Source organism: Haliaeetus albicilla, chromosome 3 (genome assembly GCF_947461875.1).
Source record: "Haliaeetus albicilla chromosome 3, bHalAlb1.1, whole genome shotgun sequence".
Classification (NCBI taxonomy): Eukaryota; Metazoa; Chordata; class Aves; order Accipitriformes; family Accipitridae; genus Haliaeetus; species Haliaeetus albicilla.
The window spans coordinates 51,465,592-51,485,676 of NC_091485.1; the positions used below are offsets into that span (position 1 = coordinate 51,465,592).

The following is a 20,085-nucleotide window of genomic DNA, read 5'->3' on the forward strand; positions in this document are numbered from 1 at the left end:
TCCATCAGCTGAAGGGATCTCATCCCTAATGCAGGTTTTTCATAGCCACTACAGGAGCCCATGTGGGATAGGAACACATAAGAAAGAACAGGACAAGAGAGTTGTTCGGAAGTTGTAATCGAGGGATGCATTTACTTAAATACGATCAATCTGGACACAGGGCACTCCAGAGCATGAACATGCTGCATGCAGTATGCTGCATTAACTGTCTGGAGCATATTCTCTTACCTGATGGGAGGAGTCACTCAGCAGGGAAATAAAGGCTGACAGCTTGGATGTCACAACTACAGAGAGCAGCGCAATAGCTTGCAGATAACCCGTTTATCTGCTTATGACTATCCATCTGCATCTGGCCTTCAGCCAGTATAGAATAATAAAGACTGCCCAGCTGCTAAAGATTTTGGAAGTAAAAAAAAAGTGCACACAACTTGTCTCCCCCTTATCCCATATACAAACTATGCATTTTTTCTGTCCATTAACTAGGACATTCACTGAACCAAGGCAATTCTTACACATTTCAGCCAGAAACGCAGCCTTGGTTAAGACGGTCTCCTTTTCTTAGCACACACTCCTGCAGAGATAGGGTCTGTGTATTCAGCTGCAGGACTTTAGGAGGGAGAACTGTACTACATTGTGGTTCTGTTCTGTCTTACTCCTCCCAAGTGTAAGCGTACAATTCACTGAACAGCATTTTGACATTGGTATTAGACGCTTCCACTGTTCTGGTGCTCCAGGCAGGAAACAAAACTTGAAAATTTCTTTTTGGGCAGACTATAAAAAGCAAAATTTAATGCTTAAAGTGTTATTTACTTGTGGTAGGAATCCAGTTTAAAAGAGCAAATCAAATAACTCCCAAGTTTTAAACAGCATTATTTCAAGTTGAATTTATCCAAGAAAGGAACCACTGTGCATTGAAGGGTCACAGAACTAAATTCATCAAAAAAAAAACCCAAAAAACCCAAATAAAACATGATAGACGTATACTTCTTTTTCAAGTTTAACTAAATTTACAGAGCTTCCATACATCAAACAATTTAACCAACCCTTTATTTCATCCTAGTTTGAAAATGACTAGTGTGACATGCCATATATTTTAAACTTTCAGGAACCAGTACTGAATATTTACATATTTATTCCACACTTGACACTTTTCTTTACTTTTCATTTCAAATTCCCTGACAAAAACCAAATTATTCATATCCCTGCTAGTTTCCACACAGTAAAGTTTCTTAAAAAAAAAAATAAAACAACCTTAAACACATAGTCTAAAGGAGCTAGTCAGCTTTAAAAATATTTATGCAGTGCTCCTTAAAAAAATAGCATTAATACCTGTAATGCCTGTGAGAGCTCCACCCATTTTAGTCATTACAATTGCATTATTAGTAAAATTAAATCTCCCTGTTACTTTTACCATTGAGAAAATTGTTTGGCTTCCAATCCAAATCTTTGTTCATGTTATTTTAAACAATGTTAAAACACACACCTCTGTGAACAGATACTATTCCCTTTAACTGCGCCCAGTCAATTAACAGAAGTTTACCACTTTCATAGGTTATGTCAATTGATGTTGTGCAACCTAATCGCCTCTCAAACAGTGGGACAGTGTCCCAGTCTCCACACAGAGAAAGTACACGTAATAGGGGCTTTCTGCAGTTCAAATAAAAACCTACTTAATTTAGCCAGGCAGTATAAAGCTAAAAAAAAAATTCAATTTAAAGTACTACCATGCTTTAGAAACACTTAAAATTGGGTGTTAAAGTTTATGAGTCTAGGCAGACAAGTTGTCCAAAGTAAGTTAAGATTACGTAAAACAAGAACATTACAACTGGGCCTTATTTAAGCAGATGAAGACCCCTTTATAGCACTTTCGTAATGTCAAGAGACCAAAGCATAAGTGAAAATTGAGCTCAGCTAAGTCTGACAGTGGAGCTTGTTTGTAAAAATTTTATGTGGCCTTTGGAAAAAGCTACCACTCCTCACCCCAGCCAAAAATGCAATAAAAGGCTATTGGGAATCAGTTAATTCTATGAAATCCCACGGAGCCCAGAGGAATGCAAACATGTAAAAAGCTTACTTCAATCACTGAATTTAGTATGAAAATAAATCTAGAGTTGAATCTAGTGGTAACATTTCTTTATGAAATCCTACTTCTCAAAGTTTTTCTTTTCGCATTGTATCTCAGTCTAATTACAGAAACAAAAGTCCAAACCATCTATTCAAAGGGAAGCTTTAGCGTTACTGCTTCACTATGTGGTTGTTCAGCTCACACATCTGTCTCTATGCCTTCTCCTCGACTATGGAAGTCAGCAGAGAGGCAGGCAAGTAATTAACCCAGGCTGTCTCAGAGTACAGATATCTTGCCTTTTAACTTGAAAGCATACTCTGTTTTCCAGTGAAATAACTCTTGGGCTCCTAATGCATGAGCTGGAGTTGTAAATGCTAGAACATTATCTTATTCTCCCTGAAGTCAATGACAGATTTTCTACTAATATTAACAGGTGTGGTATCTTATTTTAAGTGTCTAAACACATTACCAAAGAGGTACAACAAAACCTACATAAATTATGTTTACATTTGTATTCTTTCACAGATTAATTAATTTCAGTCAATCTTCTATCACCTGCTACTTCAACTGCTGTCAGATGGACCTCGTTCATTAATAACTCAGACTGGCTAAAAAAAAAAAAAAAAAGGGCTAATGGCTCTAAACCTGAGAGAAAAAACTAAAATTGCCTTACATATATATATATTTTTTTAATTTTCTTGCAGTAATAAGTCACACACAAAACACCTGTACCTTTCATTTGGCACAATGAATATTTTAAAAGTCCTTCAAGTCTTAACTCAAAGAGGTTCTTTACTGAGTATTGTCTACTGAAGTCCACGAAAAAATTAAAACATTCTTTCAAAAGGAACAAAAAATTTACAATTGTACACAAAAAGTCTTGAATTTTATTGAAATTTCAAGTCTTGTATCAAACAAAAACTTCTCTTCAGCAAAAATATTCTCTTGGTGTCCTCCAGATACCAGTAAATTTGAATTGGTCCTTTAGTGCCGCTGCTTTCTTTGTCATCTTCACAGAAGTCCACATGGTTGGGCTGTTCCATTAGGTCTCAATTTTATCGTGTGAAGGAACGTACATGACGACCTCTTCCACTGCCTCCACTAACAAACTTTCCTCTTGAGCCACCACTGCTACTACTATTAGCACTTGTCCAAGACGGTCCAATTCCTCCCCGGCCTCTGGAAGCACGATCGCGAGGACTCGGTCGGTAGCCTTAAAGCAAAGAAAAGTATACTCAGTTGGAAAAAAAAAAAAAAAAAAAAAAAGCCCTAGGCGTAGTAGCTGCTGCAAAAGCATAAGAAACAAAAACAAGATGAGGCACAAACGGAGTCTGTTTCCTCCTTTTAATTTTCACTTTTCTTTTAGGCAAGCATTTTTGCTTTGATTGGCTCTATAATTACCATGTAGGTACGAAGACAACTGAATTGCAAAAATCTGAATGCAAAATTAAGATTCTGCGATCAAGTGTTCAATTCAGCAAGTTTTATGGATTACAGGGCAGTTCGTATGAAAGCATGTATTTGACACAGTCTCAGTGACAACTGTTCATATATGCTTAAAACATTTGCTGAATTTCAAGGTGTCTGCAGCATCCTTGCATGGTTTCATTTGTAAAGCAAAAATGAAATTCAAGGAATTTTCTATAGTTCGATGCCCATATGAATACCATGTACCTGCTGAACTTAATGGTCTCAATGGTGGCAGTGGACCCCTGTTAAAATTGCTTTGACCACCTCTACTGTCATTGTAGGTTCCCCTGGGCGTACTCTGTGCACTCCAACTTGAGCCTCGAGCACCTTCACGACGACTGTAATTTCCTAGATAGAGAAAAACACACCCACTGTTGAGCAAACAACACTTTTTTTTTCCGTTTAAATCTTCACAATACTCAGAGTGGTAAACATAATATTTACATAATTCAAATAAATGAAGCTGTTCTGCATCAACATACCCTCAGTATTCTATCTCAAAGTCTACAAGTTACTATATTATCCAGGAAATTAGAAGAAAATACCTGTTTTTCAGATAAGTTTAAAAGAATTCACATTATCTAGTGTATTAAGACAGACTCCTATACTTCAAGGTTTTGTGGTAAAGTAAATCCTAGTATTTATAACTTTACTAAATGGAAGTATTTTCTGTATCTACTGTGCAAGGACTTGCCCTAATTATGGGATGGAAGGGAAAGGAATGCAAACTTGTCTATATATGAAACAAACTTAACACTCTGTAGCTACTATCTCCAGGTTCACTGAAAATTGCATCTTGACTCTTGTCAGGATCTCCCATCCTTTTATTCAAAAGCCTCCCTTCAGCCCAGATATGTATTGTGATGCTTGATTTCAGGAACCACCATGAAACAAATGGTAGAGAGGGCTTTTTATTTTTCTGACTGCATCTCTGAAGCATTCCCAACAGTTGCTAAAAGAAAACAGCTAACTCCTTTGGTAAAAGAGGGAAAGAGGCGACACAGGAACTCGCAGCTTTGTTTCAATTCCACAGCACTCGAGACAACCTTTTCTAGCACTAAACAACTTATTTCAACAACGCTGCTTCACGAACATCTCTACACCAGGGATGACTAACTGGTAGTAAATTGGGTTAGTATTACTGAAGCATTTTTAGCATTCATTTACTCCAATTCTAATACAGGAAACAACATACCTTTTGAAGCAGGTGGTGTAAAGAACCTGTTCTGACTGTGAAAAGCTCCTCGTCCTCCACGATTCCCTGAGAACCCACCACGTGAAGAAATCTTCTGTGACACTTTTGGTGGCCTTTTGGCTGGTGGTATCCCATCTGGAGCAACCACTTCTTTGCTCTCTGCAGCAACAAAATCATCCACATGCATGGAGGGTGGCCTGCTCGTATTCTGTTTCCTCTGACGGAAGATATCATGGGGTCGAATTCCTTGTCCAAATCCTCCCCTGCCTCTTCCTCTTGGTGGTGGGACAACATGAGCTCTCTTTGCAGGCTCTATGTACTCAGATTTTCCACTGTCATGAAAAACCATGATTTATTTAGTTAATGTAAAAAAGTATACATACTGAAGGTCAGGCATTCTCTATATTGGAAATGCAATTTGAAAGGTATTTGATATTTTGAGAATATCCAAATCAATGCTGAACACACTGTTTACTCATTAAACTCATCTTACCTTGAAGTTATGAAGGTCTCATGCTTGTGCTTGCCGAGTTTGAACCCTTTTGTGGTTTTTGTGCGGCCAGGAGATGATGGTTCTGACAAAAATGACCTCTCCAATTCAGCTTGCAAGTCAAAGTCACTGCAGCCCTTCTCTGACAGTTCAATTAAGTCAACTTTTACCTGCAATGATAGAGTTTAGTTTTATCACAACAATGATTATTAGCACCTCTGAAGAAGACAATATGCTGCACCAGGATGGATGACATTCAGCTAGGGTCCTTCTACTTGAGCAAAAAAGCTCCATCCTCTACCCTTTAATGCAGTAGTATGCCTCAAAACAAAAAGCAGCAGTAACAGAACAAAAAAGCAGCAGAGCTGCAGCAAAATTGTCTTGATGGTTCTGAATCTCAACAAAGTCAAGGGCATAGCTTTCAAGTATGAACACCTGTCTTGTCACTAAATGACCTACAGTGAGGCACTCTTTTGCTTAAGCTACAGTCCTATAAATTTATTAATGCTGCTTTAATACAGGAATCAACAGTTTTGATTTTGCTTAAGAAATGAAAACGTAAGTATCTCTGCATGTAAATTTTTGAAAGTAAAACTAAAAAAGAACAAAGGCAATAAAGTCAACAGAAACTGATTATTTCTCACATAGGAAGTTAAGACACTGCCAATCACTTAGTTTAAAAAAAAAAAAGAACGTTATTTTACATTTTTCAAATTACATTTAAAGTTTAGATTATAAAAATCAAGTTTCAAATACTGTGAAAAGTTTTTGTGCAAGTAGTTTCATTTACTACTGCCATTTTTTCCACTTTTGTCACATCAGAGCAAAGATTTTAAAAAAAAAAGTGTAGCTATCAGGCTCTTTGGATATTACTGCAATGACAGAAGACAAGCAAGGAAAAGAAAATAAATCACGTTCTTTGTCTACATTTAACACAAACTGCTGAAAAGCCCCAGCAGCAATGCAAAATTAGATGCAGATTAGGACTGACACAACTGTTCCTCTAAAGGAGATGACTTCTAAATTAGAGCACTGCAAAAGGTGCCAATCTTGTGGCTGCTTCCAAGTGAACCTGAAGGCATTTGATAACAAGCTTTAGCAAATGCCAACCCCTATATCTGGGTCAATTTACAAGGGTGAGCTCAGGAAAACAAACTGTTTGGCCATATGAATTTCTGATGCTACTAGCTCAGGTTAACCCTCATTTTTAAATCCACTTCAGTTACATTAATGAAGCCTTTTACCATATCCAGATCAGTGTCTATTTCTTCAGCCTGAAAGGGTGAGAACCACATGGACTTCAGCTGGTCATCCATCACGTCTGCCAACACATATGTAGTCCTGCAACAAAACAATGCCAAATACCTATTTGGTTATGAACTACAACCAATCACAAGCACATGCAGCATTTTAGAACCTGAGGTGAATGTTGCTGCCTTACTCTTGATACCTGCATGAAATTAAATGCACTCAGAATAGCAGGTAGTAGCGACAACAGTGCTGTTTAGATCCTGTTTGTAACATACGCATGCATAAATTATTGCATTTTCTTAAGTAGTATGGTACTATGCATACAGGTAGTACACTCACACACTTAACCATTTTACCTGTTATTAAACAAATTCTGAAGAGAGTCTGGTGCAGAAAGAATAGGCTCTATGTCTTGGTCACTCAGTGGACAAGAATCGCCTGCCGATTCCAACATCTGCCTCACTCCAACGATGTTGTCCAGTAAGGATTCAAGGCCATCATCTTCCTTAGAACGATCCTAAGTCAACATAGTACAAGTCAGAACTTTTTCCCCTCCTCAGAGAAGGAAATATGCTTTTGTTAATTTAAAAAATAAAAAGGGGTCGGGGTACTACACAAAACAGTCTATCCATCCACAAATAGTGAAGCCAAGACACCTGAGCACACAGACAACACCAGAGAGCTCCTCAGTATGCTATAAAACAAACCATGTCACCACATGCACATTCTAGTCTTTGTTTTCAGTTGATGCAATAACCTCCATAACATAGCCCCAAAAAAGGCATCACCCCAGGTTTTAGTTAACAAGCTCTCTGCTAGAGCACTCCAACATCCTAAGTGTCTGCTATTTCTCCTTCAGCACAGTCGTGGCTTTTAATCTTTTACCACCAATGTAGGCAGCCAGGGAAGGGACAGGAGGGAGTATAGCACTGGAAAGGCATTTGTGACCAACAGGCTATGGAACAGCTGTTTTATGGACCCTTCTAATTAGCCATCTACTGCACAGCTGCCATCAATTATGTAGGATTAGATTTGAATATTAGAGTTAAGTTTGTGATTAGAATCACAGAAACATTGGGTGAATTGAATTCTGCATGTCCTCTAGTCCAATTCCCCCCTGCTTGAAGAATGACTATTATCAAAGCCAGATCAGGTCAGCAATAACTTTATCTAGCTGCATCTGAAAAAAAGCTCCAGTGACAGAGAGCCCACAGCCACTCTGAGCAACCTGTTCCAGCCCTGCACTTCTCTCAGTGATTTTTTTTTTTTTTTTTTTTTTTTTTGCTAATGTCAACCTGAACCTCTGTTCTGGTTTCAGCTGGGATAGAGTTAATTGTCTTCCTAGTAGCTGGTACACTGCTATGTTTTGAGTTCAGTATGAGAAGAATGTTGATAACACACTGATGTTTTCAGTTGTTGCTAAGTAGTGTTTAGACTAAAGTCAAGGATTTTTCAGCTTCTCAAGCCCAGCCAGCGAGAAGGCTGGAGGGGCACAAGAAGTTGGGACAGGACACAGCCAGGGCAGCTGACCCAACCTGGCCAATAGGGTATTCCATACCATGTGACATCACATCTAGTATAGGAACTGGGGGAGTGGGGGTGGGGGGATCACTGCTTGGGGACTAACTGGGCATCGATCGGCCAGTGGTGAGCAATTGCACTGTGCATCATTTGTATATTCCAATCCTTTTATTATTACTGCTGTCATTTTATTAGTGTTATCATTACCATTATTAGTTTCTCCTTTTCTGTTCTATTAAACTGTTCTTATTTCAACCCAGGAGTTTCACTTCTTTTCCCAATTTTCTCCCCCATCCCACTGGGTGTGGGGGGAGTGAGTGAGCGGCTGCGTGGTGCTTAGTTGCTGGCTGGGGTTAAACCACAACAACCTCTGAAGCCCCAGTTTGGGGCCATTGCCCCTTGTTTTATCATCCAGAATTACCAAAAGGAGTTTGATTCCACCACCTTTGTTACTATCCCCCAAACAGCTGTAAGTAGCTTTGAGATGGCTCCTTAGCCCTCTTTACCAGGCTAACCAAGCCCAGCTTCCTTCTCCTCTCTCTGTAGCACATGTGCTCTAGGTCCCTGACCACCTCAGTAGAACCTTCTTCAGTTTCCCTAGATCTCTCTAGAACTGGTGAGAGGACAAAGCTGACCAAAGGTGAACGCAGCACTCCACATGAGAGCTCACCAGCATCCTGTGGAGGCAGACAGTAAGGTCCCTTGATTTGCTGACCATGCTCCTTCCACGACAGCTCTGAACACAGTCTGCCTTGTTTGTAGTGACCATGCACTGTTGGCCCATGTTTAACCCAACATCCACCATAACCACCTGGCCCTTTTCAGCCCAGCCCACATCAAGGCATGGGGTTATCCTGCTCTCAGTGCAGAACTTTGCATTTTTCCTAACAAGCCACACAAGCTTCCTGATAAATAATCCTAAAACATTTATTGAGGTCCCTCTGGATTGAGGATTTGCTGTTTGTCACTCCCCCAGCTTACCCTCATCCACAAATTCACTGAAGATGTATATACATCATTCAGGTCTCTGATGAAAACATCCAACAATATCAGCCTCAGTACTGACTCCTGGGTATTCCACTTGTTACTGGTCATCAGCAACATCTAGCCACTGCTAAGCAGTGGTTCCTTTTGCTTATTACATTACCAATCTGTTTCACCACTATCCGGCGCTCTCTGTTGTATGCATTCACTACCTTTCATCACAGAGTTAACTGCCTATGCTCTTATGGTGTACAAATACTCTCAGCACAAGGGGACCCCAACCTTACCTGAAACTTCTTAGCATTACCATAACACAAACAATAAAGTCAGAATCCATCCTGCATCAGAAGGATGGATCCAAAATCACCTGATTTTGGACATCAGTATTAAAATAATGGCAACAGCTATTACCAATTCCACAAGGTATGCCACAGAATTGCACACCCTTCTCATCAAGGAGGGATAGCCTATATTGTTTTAAAAACACATTCAGATAGAAGACCGCAACATCAACTTGATTATTTAAATTCTTTTACCATAACGTGTTTCTCCAGATCAAGCAGCAGGTTTTCTGGGGTTTCCTCTTTGTTCTGCAGTAGATGTTTTAACTCTGCAGTAGTTAGACCCAGTGTTCTCCCAGGATGAGATCCATCTGCTTCCATAAGGCTTCCATCATCTCCACAACATCCCTGAAATATTTGACAAGTGGGAAATAAGTACACATAAATATTCATTATACTTCTGGACTGCAAACCCCTTAGAATTCAAACGTACATTAGAGCAAATCCAGCAAAATAAGAATAATCTTTTGATTTAAAAACATATTATACAAAATATTTTAATAAAGAACACTTCAATAGGCAAGTTTAGATGTTGCATCAGGATGAATGCAATGCTTTCCTATATAAGATGAGGTTTGTATCACAGAATTAGCAAGTATTTTAGATTCCTTTCTATACTCCTTATCTATACAGCAACTCTAACAGGATGCCATGAATCTAAAACCTCGACACAATAGGATGCTATTCATTTAAGAAATCAATATGAATCAATATGCTGTTCTTCCTACTGAAAAACCCTCTTATTTACTAAACATATATTCTGCCTAGCTTTCACAGATCTCATTAAAAACTAAAGATGGCACTAACACTACTGATGGAAAAGCCTCACACAGCAATCTGCACAGTGAACTGCTTTCTGAAATAATTGTTCCTGAATGTGTCTCACACTGCAGATTTCAGAGAAATGCAGCTAGGTTTGTCTAAGTATTTGATATATATTCACTTACCAGCGTATCAGAGTTTAGAATCTGTCGCATAAAATCCAAAAAAGAAGAGGCCAGTTCACCTGTGTCTTTGCTAAAACTAGTTATTACTCGCTTTAATACAGTGTACAGAGCACTGCTGTGTTTTCTTAGAGAGCTGTTTTCATAATGAAAAGAGAGAAAATACTTTATTAGTGCATTCATTGTGACCATTCCACTGTAACTTCTTATAAGAAAACAACATATATGCAAAATAGATTTGGTAAATTTTACAATTATCAAGTTGAGTTTTGATTATAAAGCTGGAGCTTCATTATTTTCTCTGTACTAGACTGTTGTTGTCACCAGTGCTGTCTGCAGATATTTCAGACTGCACATATACGGCTACACATACTACAGCAATACCTCCAAAACCTGCAAGAAATTACATTTTCATCTTTGGCAGACAAGGGATAGGGGTACAGAAATATTTGCTTGCACAAGGGCCTTATGTATAAAGCAGGATCATGCTTGCTCTTACAATTTCACTGCATCTCATTATGTCTAACTGCAGAAACAAACCAGAAACAAACACAGAAATAGCAAGACTGTGCACTGAAGCTGACAGCTAGACATAGGAGATCATAGAAATAACAGCATCTTTAACCTGTTTATTTTTCATTTGCGGGTTGTATAGCTTCTTGCAGTCTGAGCAGCACCGTTCTGCAGCACTGCTTAGAAGAGTGTTTTGAACAACCTTTTATTGACAAGGCTCCAGATACTACCTTATTCTCTTTGGGAACCTCAAAAATTACTTGCCTCTCTGCACCTCACCCTCAGTGGACAGAAACAGGTCCAAATACAGGACAAGGAGTTAAGTGTCAAAACAACATAATACTGTCCAATGCATGTATATGTTCTGTTCAAAAGGGAGTGGAGTCAACAGAAATAGTTTAAAAAAAAAAAAAAAAAAAATCCTCATTTCAAAAGCCTTAATTGCCTGGAGGTCAGAACACTCTGGGGAAGTGCAGACTGAATCCCCTCAAAATAGAGGGAATGACAGACAGCTCTCCAGTATCCCAGACAACAGCTCTAACTACTGAGTCACTCAAAAGGGAAGGACATAAGCATTATATCTCATTCTAATCCTCCAGCCTTGGAGTGGGGAAATGGAGCATAGAAGCCTTTTTTCAATGCTTTGTTTGTTTCTTGAAAGAAAGTGCTCCTGTGTGCACACTGCAGAAATTATTCAGAGGTAAAATCTCAACTGAAGGAAGACCAAAATACTGAGTAAAACACTGAAGCCCCAAATAGAAATGAAAGTTCAGGTGCCTTATCCTCAATGTCTCCTACTAGATCAGTAGGAAATGATTTCACACTGCAGAAGTTTTTAAATACTTCAAAGTTGTCAGCAATGTCTTAAAATACCATACCTCTTTAAGTGATAGAAGCCATAGTCATGCTCTGTAAGGAACATCATTGTTCGGATACATGTCAGCAGACAACTGTAACTGCTCTCAGAATTAGTTAATGCTTCCATCAGACAGTCGCAAATTAAGGGCATCAGCTCTTTGCTTGGTAAGGAGTTGGAAAGCTGCTCTGATTCAGACACAGGGCCTTCTGATGAACTTGGTAAAATGAGTGCAATATCCTATAAAAAAATGATTACTATACATAGTAAAAAATGCATTCTGTACACCAGCAATAAGTATAAACCATACGTTAAGTCAGAAGCACTAGGTTCTTTCACCACCCCTTTATCATCTTATTCCAGTATTTCAATTACTGACCAGTAAAATACTAATCCAAAGTATCCTTTTTAATTTGGTTCTGTTAAGGGTTACAAACCATTATTGATTTTTAAAAACATAAAAACTTCAAAAGGTGAAATGCGATAGCAGAGCCACAACTAAAAGCCAGTCATTGGATAATATGCATACAGTTTCCTGCCTAGGTAGTCAAACTGTCCCTTAATCTCAAAACATCCATCAAAATACAAGGAACGGCTGAGGTCACTTGGCTTGTTCAGCTTGGAGAAGAGAAGGCTGAGGGGTGACCTCATCGCAGTCTACAACTTCCTCAAAGGGGGCAGCGGAGGAGGAGGTGCTGATCTCCTTTCTGGTGACCAGCGGTAGGACACAAGGAAATGGAATGAAACTGTGTCAGGGGAAGTTCAGGTTGGACATTAGGAAAAGGTTCTTCACTCAGAGGGTAGTTGGCCACTGGAACAGGTTCCCCAGGGGAGCGGTCACGGCATCAAGCCCATCAGAGTTCAAGGAGCATCTGGACAATGCTCTTAGTCATATGGTTTAGTTTTAGGTAGTCCTGTGAGAAGCAAGGAGTTGGACTTGATCCTTATGGGTCCCTTCCAGCTTGAGATATTCTATGATTTTGTGATTCTCTGAAAATCAAGAGGCTGCAGACACCACCTAGAAAGTTTAAGATCTACCACCCCCTCCACGTTTTACATAAAATAAAACAAGATTGACTTTCACAATGGATTTGTATGGGCAAAGAACTCTTGTTTATATGCAAATGGCTGATTAATCTCTACTGACTAACAGCGCCCAAATTGCTTTTGCATAAGGGGGTAAGCACTAAAGCAAATAAATACATGCAACTAGTAAGGCAAATAATGACATGCAAATCTATGCATGCAATAATGAGAAACTACCAGGGCTAGTCTATGAATCAGTTTTCAGATAACATTTCTTACCGTGTTCTAGTAACTTATACTGTTGGGTTTTTTAATGGTGGAGTTTTACGGTAGCAGCATATCATATATATCTTTATATTTGGAATACATTTTTAAGAGGTTTCAGTTAGACAACTAAGAGATACTTATTTATTCAACTAGGCAAGAGGTGAGTAGTGACAACTCAAGTTTTGCCAGTGGCCCATAGGGAGAAATAACATCACTCTCTCAGCTGAGGGGACAGTCAATCTTTGTGCAATTCAGTTTTCGGCCTCTAATGAGCTACCAGAATAGTGCACATAAAGCAAAAGAGATATCATAAAATGAAAGGATTTACGTACATTCAAGAGCAACAAGACAGCAAGTCTGCGAAAGCAGCCAACCATACACATTTTTTCTTTTTTGTGTTTTAACAATGTTGATTTTTTTTTTTCTTTTGGAAAAAAGCAGGCACCTAAGAAATAACCTCATTTGATTTGTCTCCTACAATTATCAACACGTTATGCATTAAATATAGAAAATACCTGATCACAGAGGGACTGCAAAAGGGAAGTTACATATTCAGCGCACTGCTGATGAGTGACGTTGTCCCCAGCCGATCGCATCAAAGCCAAGAGCTCCTGGAAAACCTCTGCATACTTTTCATCACCTTTAGTAGTTCCGTTGATAAGATGCAAAATAGCCAATTTACAAGCTTTATGTGAAGCCAGGGCATCCAATAAAGCAAGCAATCGAGTGGTCTGTCCAGTGTACTGTTTCTCTTTATCTTCCGTGTTGCTGAAATGATACCAATGCACTTTGAAAAAGCTGTTTTAAAGTGATCTAAAAAACTACAAAAACAACCATTACAGGAGTCATATAATTCTGCATTTTTAAAAAAAACACCTAGTTTACATATTTAAACTTAGAGTTTGATTTACTTTTTGAAAACTGCTCAACTTTCACTAAATGACTTCTGATTGCATCATAAATTAACTAATCTACTGTGCATTTAACATACAAGAGAGTATCAAATTGTATAAGGATAAATATGCTTTTATACAAACAGTATTGAATTCTGTGTGGATAATTATGCTTTTAAATAAAAGTACTCATTGTTTCAAAACCCTCTGAATTTGTAGTACTCAACTTCCTCCAGCTTACAAACACCTACACATTTTCCTGTTAGTATGCAAATCCCAGGACAGCAAACTTTACTGGCCTACTTTTCTTATTTATATCAGATAGGTCCTTTAGAAGCACTTCACAGATGAAATATGGCTTTGTAGGGACAGCCTGAAGAAAATCTTTCTAAAATACTTATCATAAACATACGATGTGAAACTGTCTACATCAAAACTTAAAAGTATGAGCTGGTTCCTTGGCAACATTATGCATTACCAGGACACAGTATATAGCACTGGACTGAGAATTCATTCAGTTCATAACGGGTAAGTAATATTTCTGAAAGTATTCTCCTCCTGCTAAATCTACTGCACAGAACCAAGGTGAATTTAACACTTCATTAAAGAAATCTTTGCAAAAGAAGATACCTTTGTAGGTCTTCTACAATCAGATCCAATACAGTCCTCATGATAAGAAGAGCAGTAGGTGAAGCCAAGTCACACAACTGAACACAAATACGTCTCAACATATGCTGAATAGGCTGGCAAGATGAACCAGAGAAAGATCGAACTATCTCTTGGATCAGTTTGGCCTGAACATGAAGATGCATACTCCACAGCTTCCTGGTGTTGAGTGCCACTGAAATATCATGTGGTTCAATCACCTGCAGGAACAGAAGGACAGGAGGTTTTTCCTTTCAACTTTTATCATAAAACCTGAATTCTATCACAAGGTATAAACAAAGACTAAGTACTAATACTGTCCTCATCAAACATGTGGAACACCATTTTCATTATTATCACTGAATGACAGGGCATGATTCCAGCAAATTAGTATTCCTTCAGGAGCATAGGTTGTCACACGTCTTTTATGCTTACAAAAGATCACAAATTCAAGATCTATGCGAAAAGAAAGAAGAGCCTTAATATACTGGGAGTTTGGCATTCTGGGTTAAATTCAAAGGCTTCATAGCCAATCATTTAAGTACCAGAATGGGAGTCTAGATAACTTCACAAGGGGCAAAAGGACAACACATGACTGCTAATTTTAAAAGATGCTCCAAATAATAACAATTTTGTTTCTGATGAAAAAATATATCTTCAGAGACTCTATATGAACACAAATGCTTTACAGAAACTTTAATTCATCCTTTCACATATCTGTTTTTTCCACAACTACAAAAATGGTCTAAGGGTTATACATAATTAAAATTCTTTAAAAACTAAGTAAATCTAAATTATACCTGAGTCGTCTGCATGGGCAGTGGAAGAGGCAACAATTCTGAAAGCAGTATAAGTCCAGAGAAAAAGCCTTCAGGAATTCTCAAAATTGAAGAGAGAACTTCCTTCAGCATTAAAGACCAGGTATTATTCGCCAAAGTTTCTTCAGAAATTGTAAGTTTTTCATTAACACCTTGTGTAAAAGTCAGTAAGATATCAACAATGTCATTCTGAATTTTTTGTTCATCGCTATCTAAGCGGCCTGAGAGAGGAATAGAACACAGGAGCATGTGTAAAGAAACAAGTGCTGATGGAACACGCATGTCTTTGAATTCAAAAGATCCACCCCTCAGGAGTTCTGTTAGCATTGTTTTAAGGAGAGTAAGTGTACAGCGGGCCATAGAAATAGTAGTAACTCTGTGAAGCGTGGTGCCCATGTTGACATGGAGTCGCCAAGGCTGAATAAGTATGCTGTTCAGCTTCTGTAATACCCGGATGAAGGTGTCCATTCCCTCAGAAGAAAAGAGCTGAATAACTGCAAGATTCCATTTAAGGTCCTTCTGTTGACCTGTATGGAAAAGAAATAATATTTCTGTATGTCTAATTTCTCTGGGGCAATCACAGTTACACTTTAGACATGTTTACAAGTCAAAGACTCAGAAAACTAAGGTTTCTATGTTAAGCAGTACAAATGTATCAACCGTACCTTCTACCAGAGGCGGTGGACATGCAACATGACAAAGAACACGAAGTGCAGTAGGAAGACCAACTCCATCTGGGGTCATCAAACTGTCAATATTCTTTTATGGGGGAAAAAAAATAAAAATAAAAGAACCTGTATTACAAGGAAGGACTTTACAAGTGTATCACTAGCTTAGTACTCAAATTCTGTATTTACTTACCGTAAGTAATCCACAAAATTTAAGCTCAATTATTCCACCTTTTCAAAAGTGGTCACAAATACAGCAGAAGCAAAAAACAGAAGGTCAATGTTTGCACTGTGGTTTTATGGGAAGCTAAAAGATTTAAATAGTTGGATCTTTGCATCATGTAGTTACCTTAGATTTTGTTTCAATAAATATAACTGAGTGCAAGAACTGGCCTAGATCATAAGCTTTAATAAAAATGTTTTGGATAATAGTATATATTTTTAAGTATCATATGTTAGTACATACCTAAGATAAAATATCAAACTACAAAAGGTCTAAGCTTATAGAACACAACTAAAAGATAGCATCTATCTGTATTTTACTAACCTGTTTGATATATTCAATGAGGTTTGGAATACAATTTATTTCAAATCTAAGATTCTTCAAAGGTTCAAGCCACTTGCTGAGCTCTAGGGGAAAAAAAAGACTTAAGTAACTTGTCAGTGCATTTATGAAAATAGAACTTTTTTCAATAAAAATGTACTTAATTTACACAACAGGTACTAAGGCAAAGTGTGAAATTTGTGAGGCATACATTGCAGCTGTAGCCAGCTGAAAAGCATCAACAAAAATAAGACTTCAGAACAGGCAATACACCTCACGTACATGGACAAAATTTGGCTTAAGTCAACCCGAACACTCAAATAATTTTCACTTTATTATCTATATTATTTGTAATAATATAAAAGACACTAAGGGTCCCACTGTCAGCTGAAGAAAAAGCCATCAAGAGCAAGGACCAAAGCACATTCCATTTAATGTACATAACAGGTTATTACAAAAGGAATACAAAACTCCTATTAAATGCCCAAATGGAGCCAATCTCTGCACCAGTAGCACATACTCATTCTGGAAGTCTTTATAGATTAACAGTCTCTCTCTTAGTCCAGAATTACCTGAAAGTCCCAATTTTTGGGGACAAGAGATTTAAAGTTTTAACACCCGTTGTTCCTGAAAATATTTAAAAGAATGTGAAGGTTCAAAGGTCGACTGGATATGAACTGAACAAGTATTCTCAGACTAATTACATGATTTGGTTTAAGCCAAAGGCTTAAGGCACGTGAAGCCCTGCCTCTCATGAAACTGATTATCAGGTGACGAGGAAAAAATAAAAGCATGGCAGAGGAGGGAATTAAACTAAAACTTTGAAGAATTCTGATTTCTTTCAGTGCATTTAAGTTTTGGAAGAAATTATTGGTATGTCTACACAAGTCAGTTGAGCGGTGCAGAGCACAACTCTGGACATCAGAGTTTCAATGTTCTGGTGTCAGAACAGTCCCCAACAGGCTTTTTCCAAATGACCTGGGCCTGATCTGTGAGGCAACACACCAAGACACAGTTTGGAGGTCAAAAAATTTAGTAACAGGGTAACATGGACTATTCCATGCCACTTGGCCTAGGTACCAGGAAACAGTCACAGGTTTATTTATTAGTATATAAAGACCCTACAAGGCTACATCACTAAAGGGAAAAACAGAAGTAAGAGTCAGCTCACTAACTAGTTAGTCCACTTTTACTAAAACTTGCTCTCCTATTTTCAACACAGAAATAATTTCAAACTTCCTGTAATTATCCAAAATTCATGGTAGTTATTACTTGAAAAATAATATAACTGTAAAGAATTTCCTATTTAACTCTCATTAACAGAAAAACAAATTACACATTATCTCAGTGACTCAACTAATCAGATGCAGCTGGAAAAAGAACTTCATTACACACATTATCCAAACCAGATGATCATGAAGCATCAATTACCCACATATAAAAGGTTTCTTCTATACATTCAAACAATTCAGTTGATAATGACACATACTGTACCTTGCAATTTGGTGTTATTTTCATCTGCTTTACAAAGCTTCAGCAAAGGCACCGAGTGCTGTTCCAGCATTTGGACATCACTGGAAGATTGAACCACCAGCAAAACAAGGATGCAGGCATAATTATAAGCAACTGACTTCTTAGACTTTGAGTCTCTGAAACAACAATAAGGATTTTCTTTAGATCTCAGCTAATACAACCGTGTATCTGTTAGGTTTTCATTCTTTGACCCCTAAAAATCTACCTACAGAACTTTTACCTTCACCAAGGATTGCCTCATATAATTATCAACCAAAAAAAAAAAACCCCAATTTTCTCCTATCCTTTTGGAAAAGTGAAAGCTTTCTTTTACATTGACTTCATATTTATTTCAGCATCCACAAAAGACTAGAGCAAGTCAAGCATCACACAAATCTTTTTCCGTAACTCTGCCTGTTTTACAAATCTTGTTTTAAAAGCACCGCTACCTAAAGTAGTAAAACTGCATGTCCAGAGAAAATAATGACTGGTTTTAACACTTATAAGAACTCAAAGAACTGAGAGATTCCCACCCCAGAGAAGTGTGCAGTGTCCAGTTTCCCCAGTCAAACCTTTTCTTGTTTCACAGTCAAATTTTATGCTTGAATGAAAACTGCCTACTTACTCATTTTTTCATATAGCCAGAAGTCTGACTTATATTACAACACCTTTGTGGATGAACTATGCAGATTCTGGGTATTAAGTACTTGATTACAAATGACAGGCCTGATTTTCTATTACGTTCTTCTACTTAAAAGTTGTTTTGTTTTTAAATAAAAATATCATGATATAAAAGAAAAAATATTTTAGATTTTACTGAATTATTTATAGAAGATATACAGTTTTAAAATGTAAAAACCTAAAGGATATAAATAAACTCATAAATTACCCTAAAGCTTCTTTGGAATAGTACTCCATTAAAGTAATAAGACTTTGGAGATTTTTCTCCAGACTGAATACATGAGCCACAGCAGATCTTCCCACAGGGTTAAAGGTAATCAAGTAAAGGTTGTGAAGTGTTCCCAGCAGATCTGAATGGTCAGTCTCCTCACTGGCTGTGCACCGCTGAAAGTGGCAGAATAATTCTGAAATGCACTGTAACGTCTGTGTTGAATGCAGGAGCCACAGTGCAAAAGTATCCTCACTGGCACCATCCGATTGGAGACCTTCCTCTTGATCCGGATCAGAAAACTGACAAAGTGCTCTGATCAACAAGTTCGTTGCTTCATACTCAGAAATAAAGAAAAGAAGACCCTTCTGTGACTGTGCCAGGAAACGCAATATATCTCGTATAGCTTGAAGCACACCTGGATGTGCGCCTGTCACTGGAATAGACAGTAGCAAAGTAATGCATTCCAAGAAATGGTGACTATGAAGATACCTGAAAAAAAACAAACAGGAAAACGATCAGTAATATTATAACCATCTGTCAATACTGCATAATAACATCATATAAAGTTACATGCCTCCTAGCTTCAGTACTTACCGCTCTGTGGACTATGAGAAATTATAACTAATTATGAAGCAGTACAAAATTTTAATCTTACAAAACATAATTGCTACAATATTTACAGGGAATGAATCCCTAAACATAAAGTTCTGATCTCAAAAAAAAAAAAAAGAAAAAACAAAACAAAAAAAACCACTCACCTTACCTACTAACAAAATAACACTCTATGTTTTATTAAATTTGCTGCATCTGAATCATCAATGCTGCACTAAATGTTTTAAATGTGCTAAGAAATTAATCATTATAGCACACGTAAGAGGTGATTTGAAGACTCTTTGCATGTAGATACTTATATTCAGTCATGACCTACAATGCTACTATCAAAGAAACCTGTTAGCATTTAGAGGAATACTTTCTAGACAGAAACTTGCTAACAGAGAAATAACCCATGAGATCCTTTAAATGGCTGAAGGCAGGCAGGCCTCAGCTCCTCTGCCCATGCTGTGAAACAGTGAGCTACGCTGACACAACTGCATGACTTCTAACCAAGGCTAGCTTATATCTTGCCAGCTCGGCATAGAGAGAGAGGTATTCCAGACTTGTTTTTTTCATACACATAGACTTGTTCCAAG

At 37.9% G+C, this 20,085-nt stretch overlaps 1 protein-coding gene across 1 annotated transcript in view; it reads right to left on the reverse strand.

Moving 5' to 3' along the window:
* Window positions 1-850: 850 nt before the first annotated feature.
* Window positions 851-20,085, reverse strand: part of VIRMA (vir like m6A methyltransferase associated) — a 28,320-nt gene continuing 9,085 nt past the window's right edge. The window contains exons 9-24 of the mRNA XM_069779682.1: window positions 18,893-19,384; window positions 17,986-18,140; window positions 16,495-16,577; window positions 15,945-16,038; window positions 15,262-15,806; window positions 14,447-14,682; window positions 13,439-13,691; window positions 11,653-11,870; window positions 10,265-10,397; window positions 9,513-9,665; window positions 6,828-6,988; window positions 6,465-6,561; window positions 5,224-5,390; window positions 4,731-5,062; window positions 3,740-3,883; window positions 851-3,278 (exon numbers count right to left, since the gene is read on the reverse strand). Of these exons, the coding sequence (XP_069635783.1) occupies window positions 3,121-3,278; window positions 3,740-3,883; window positions 4,731-5,062; window positions 5,224-5,390; window positions 6,465-6,561; window positions 6,828-6,988; window positions 9,513-9,665; window positions 10,265-10,397; window positions 11,653-11,870; window positions 13,439-13,691; window positions 14,447-14,682; window positions 15,262-15,806; window positions 15,945-16,038; window positions 16,495-16,577; window positions 17,986-18,140; window positions 18,893-19,384 (3,421 nt within the window). The 3' untranslated portion in view covers window positions 851-3,120. The remainder of the gene's footprint in view (window positions 3,279-3,739; window positions 3,884-4,730; window positions 5,063-5,223; window positions 5,391-6,464; window positions 6,562-6,827; window positions 6,989-9,512; window positions 9,666-10,264; window positions 10,398-11,652; window positions 11,871-13,438; window positions 13,692-14,446; window positions 14,683-15,261; window positions 15,807-15,944; window positions 16,039-16,494; window positions 16,578-17,985; window positions 18,141-18,892; window positions 19,385-20,085) is intronic.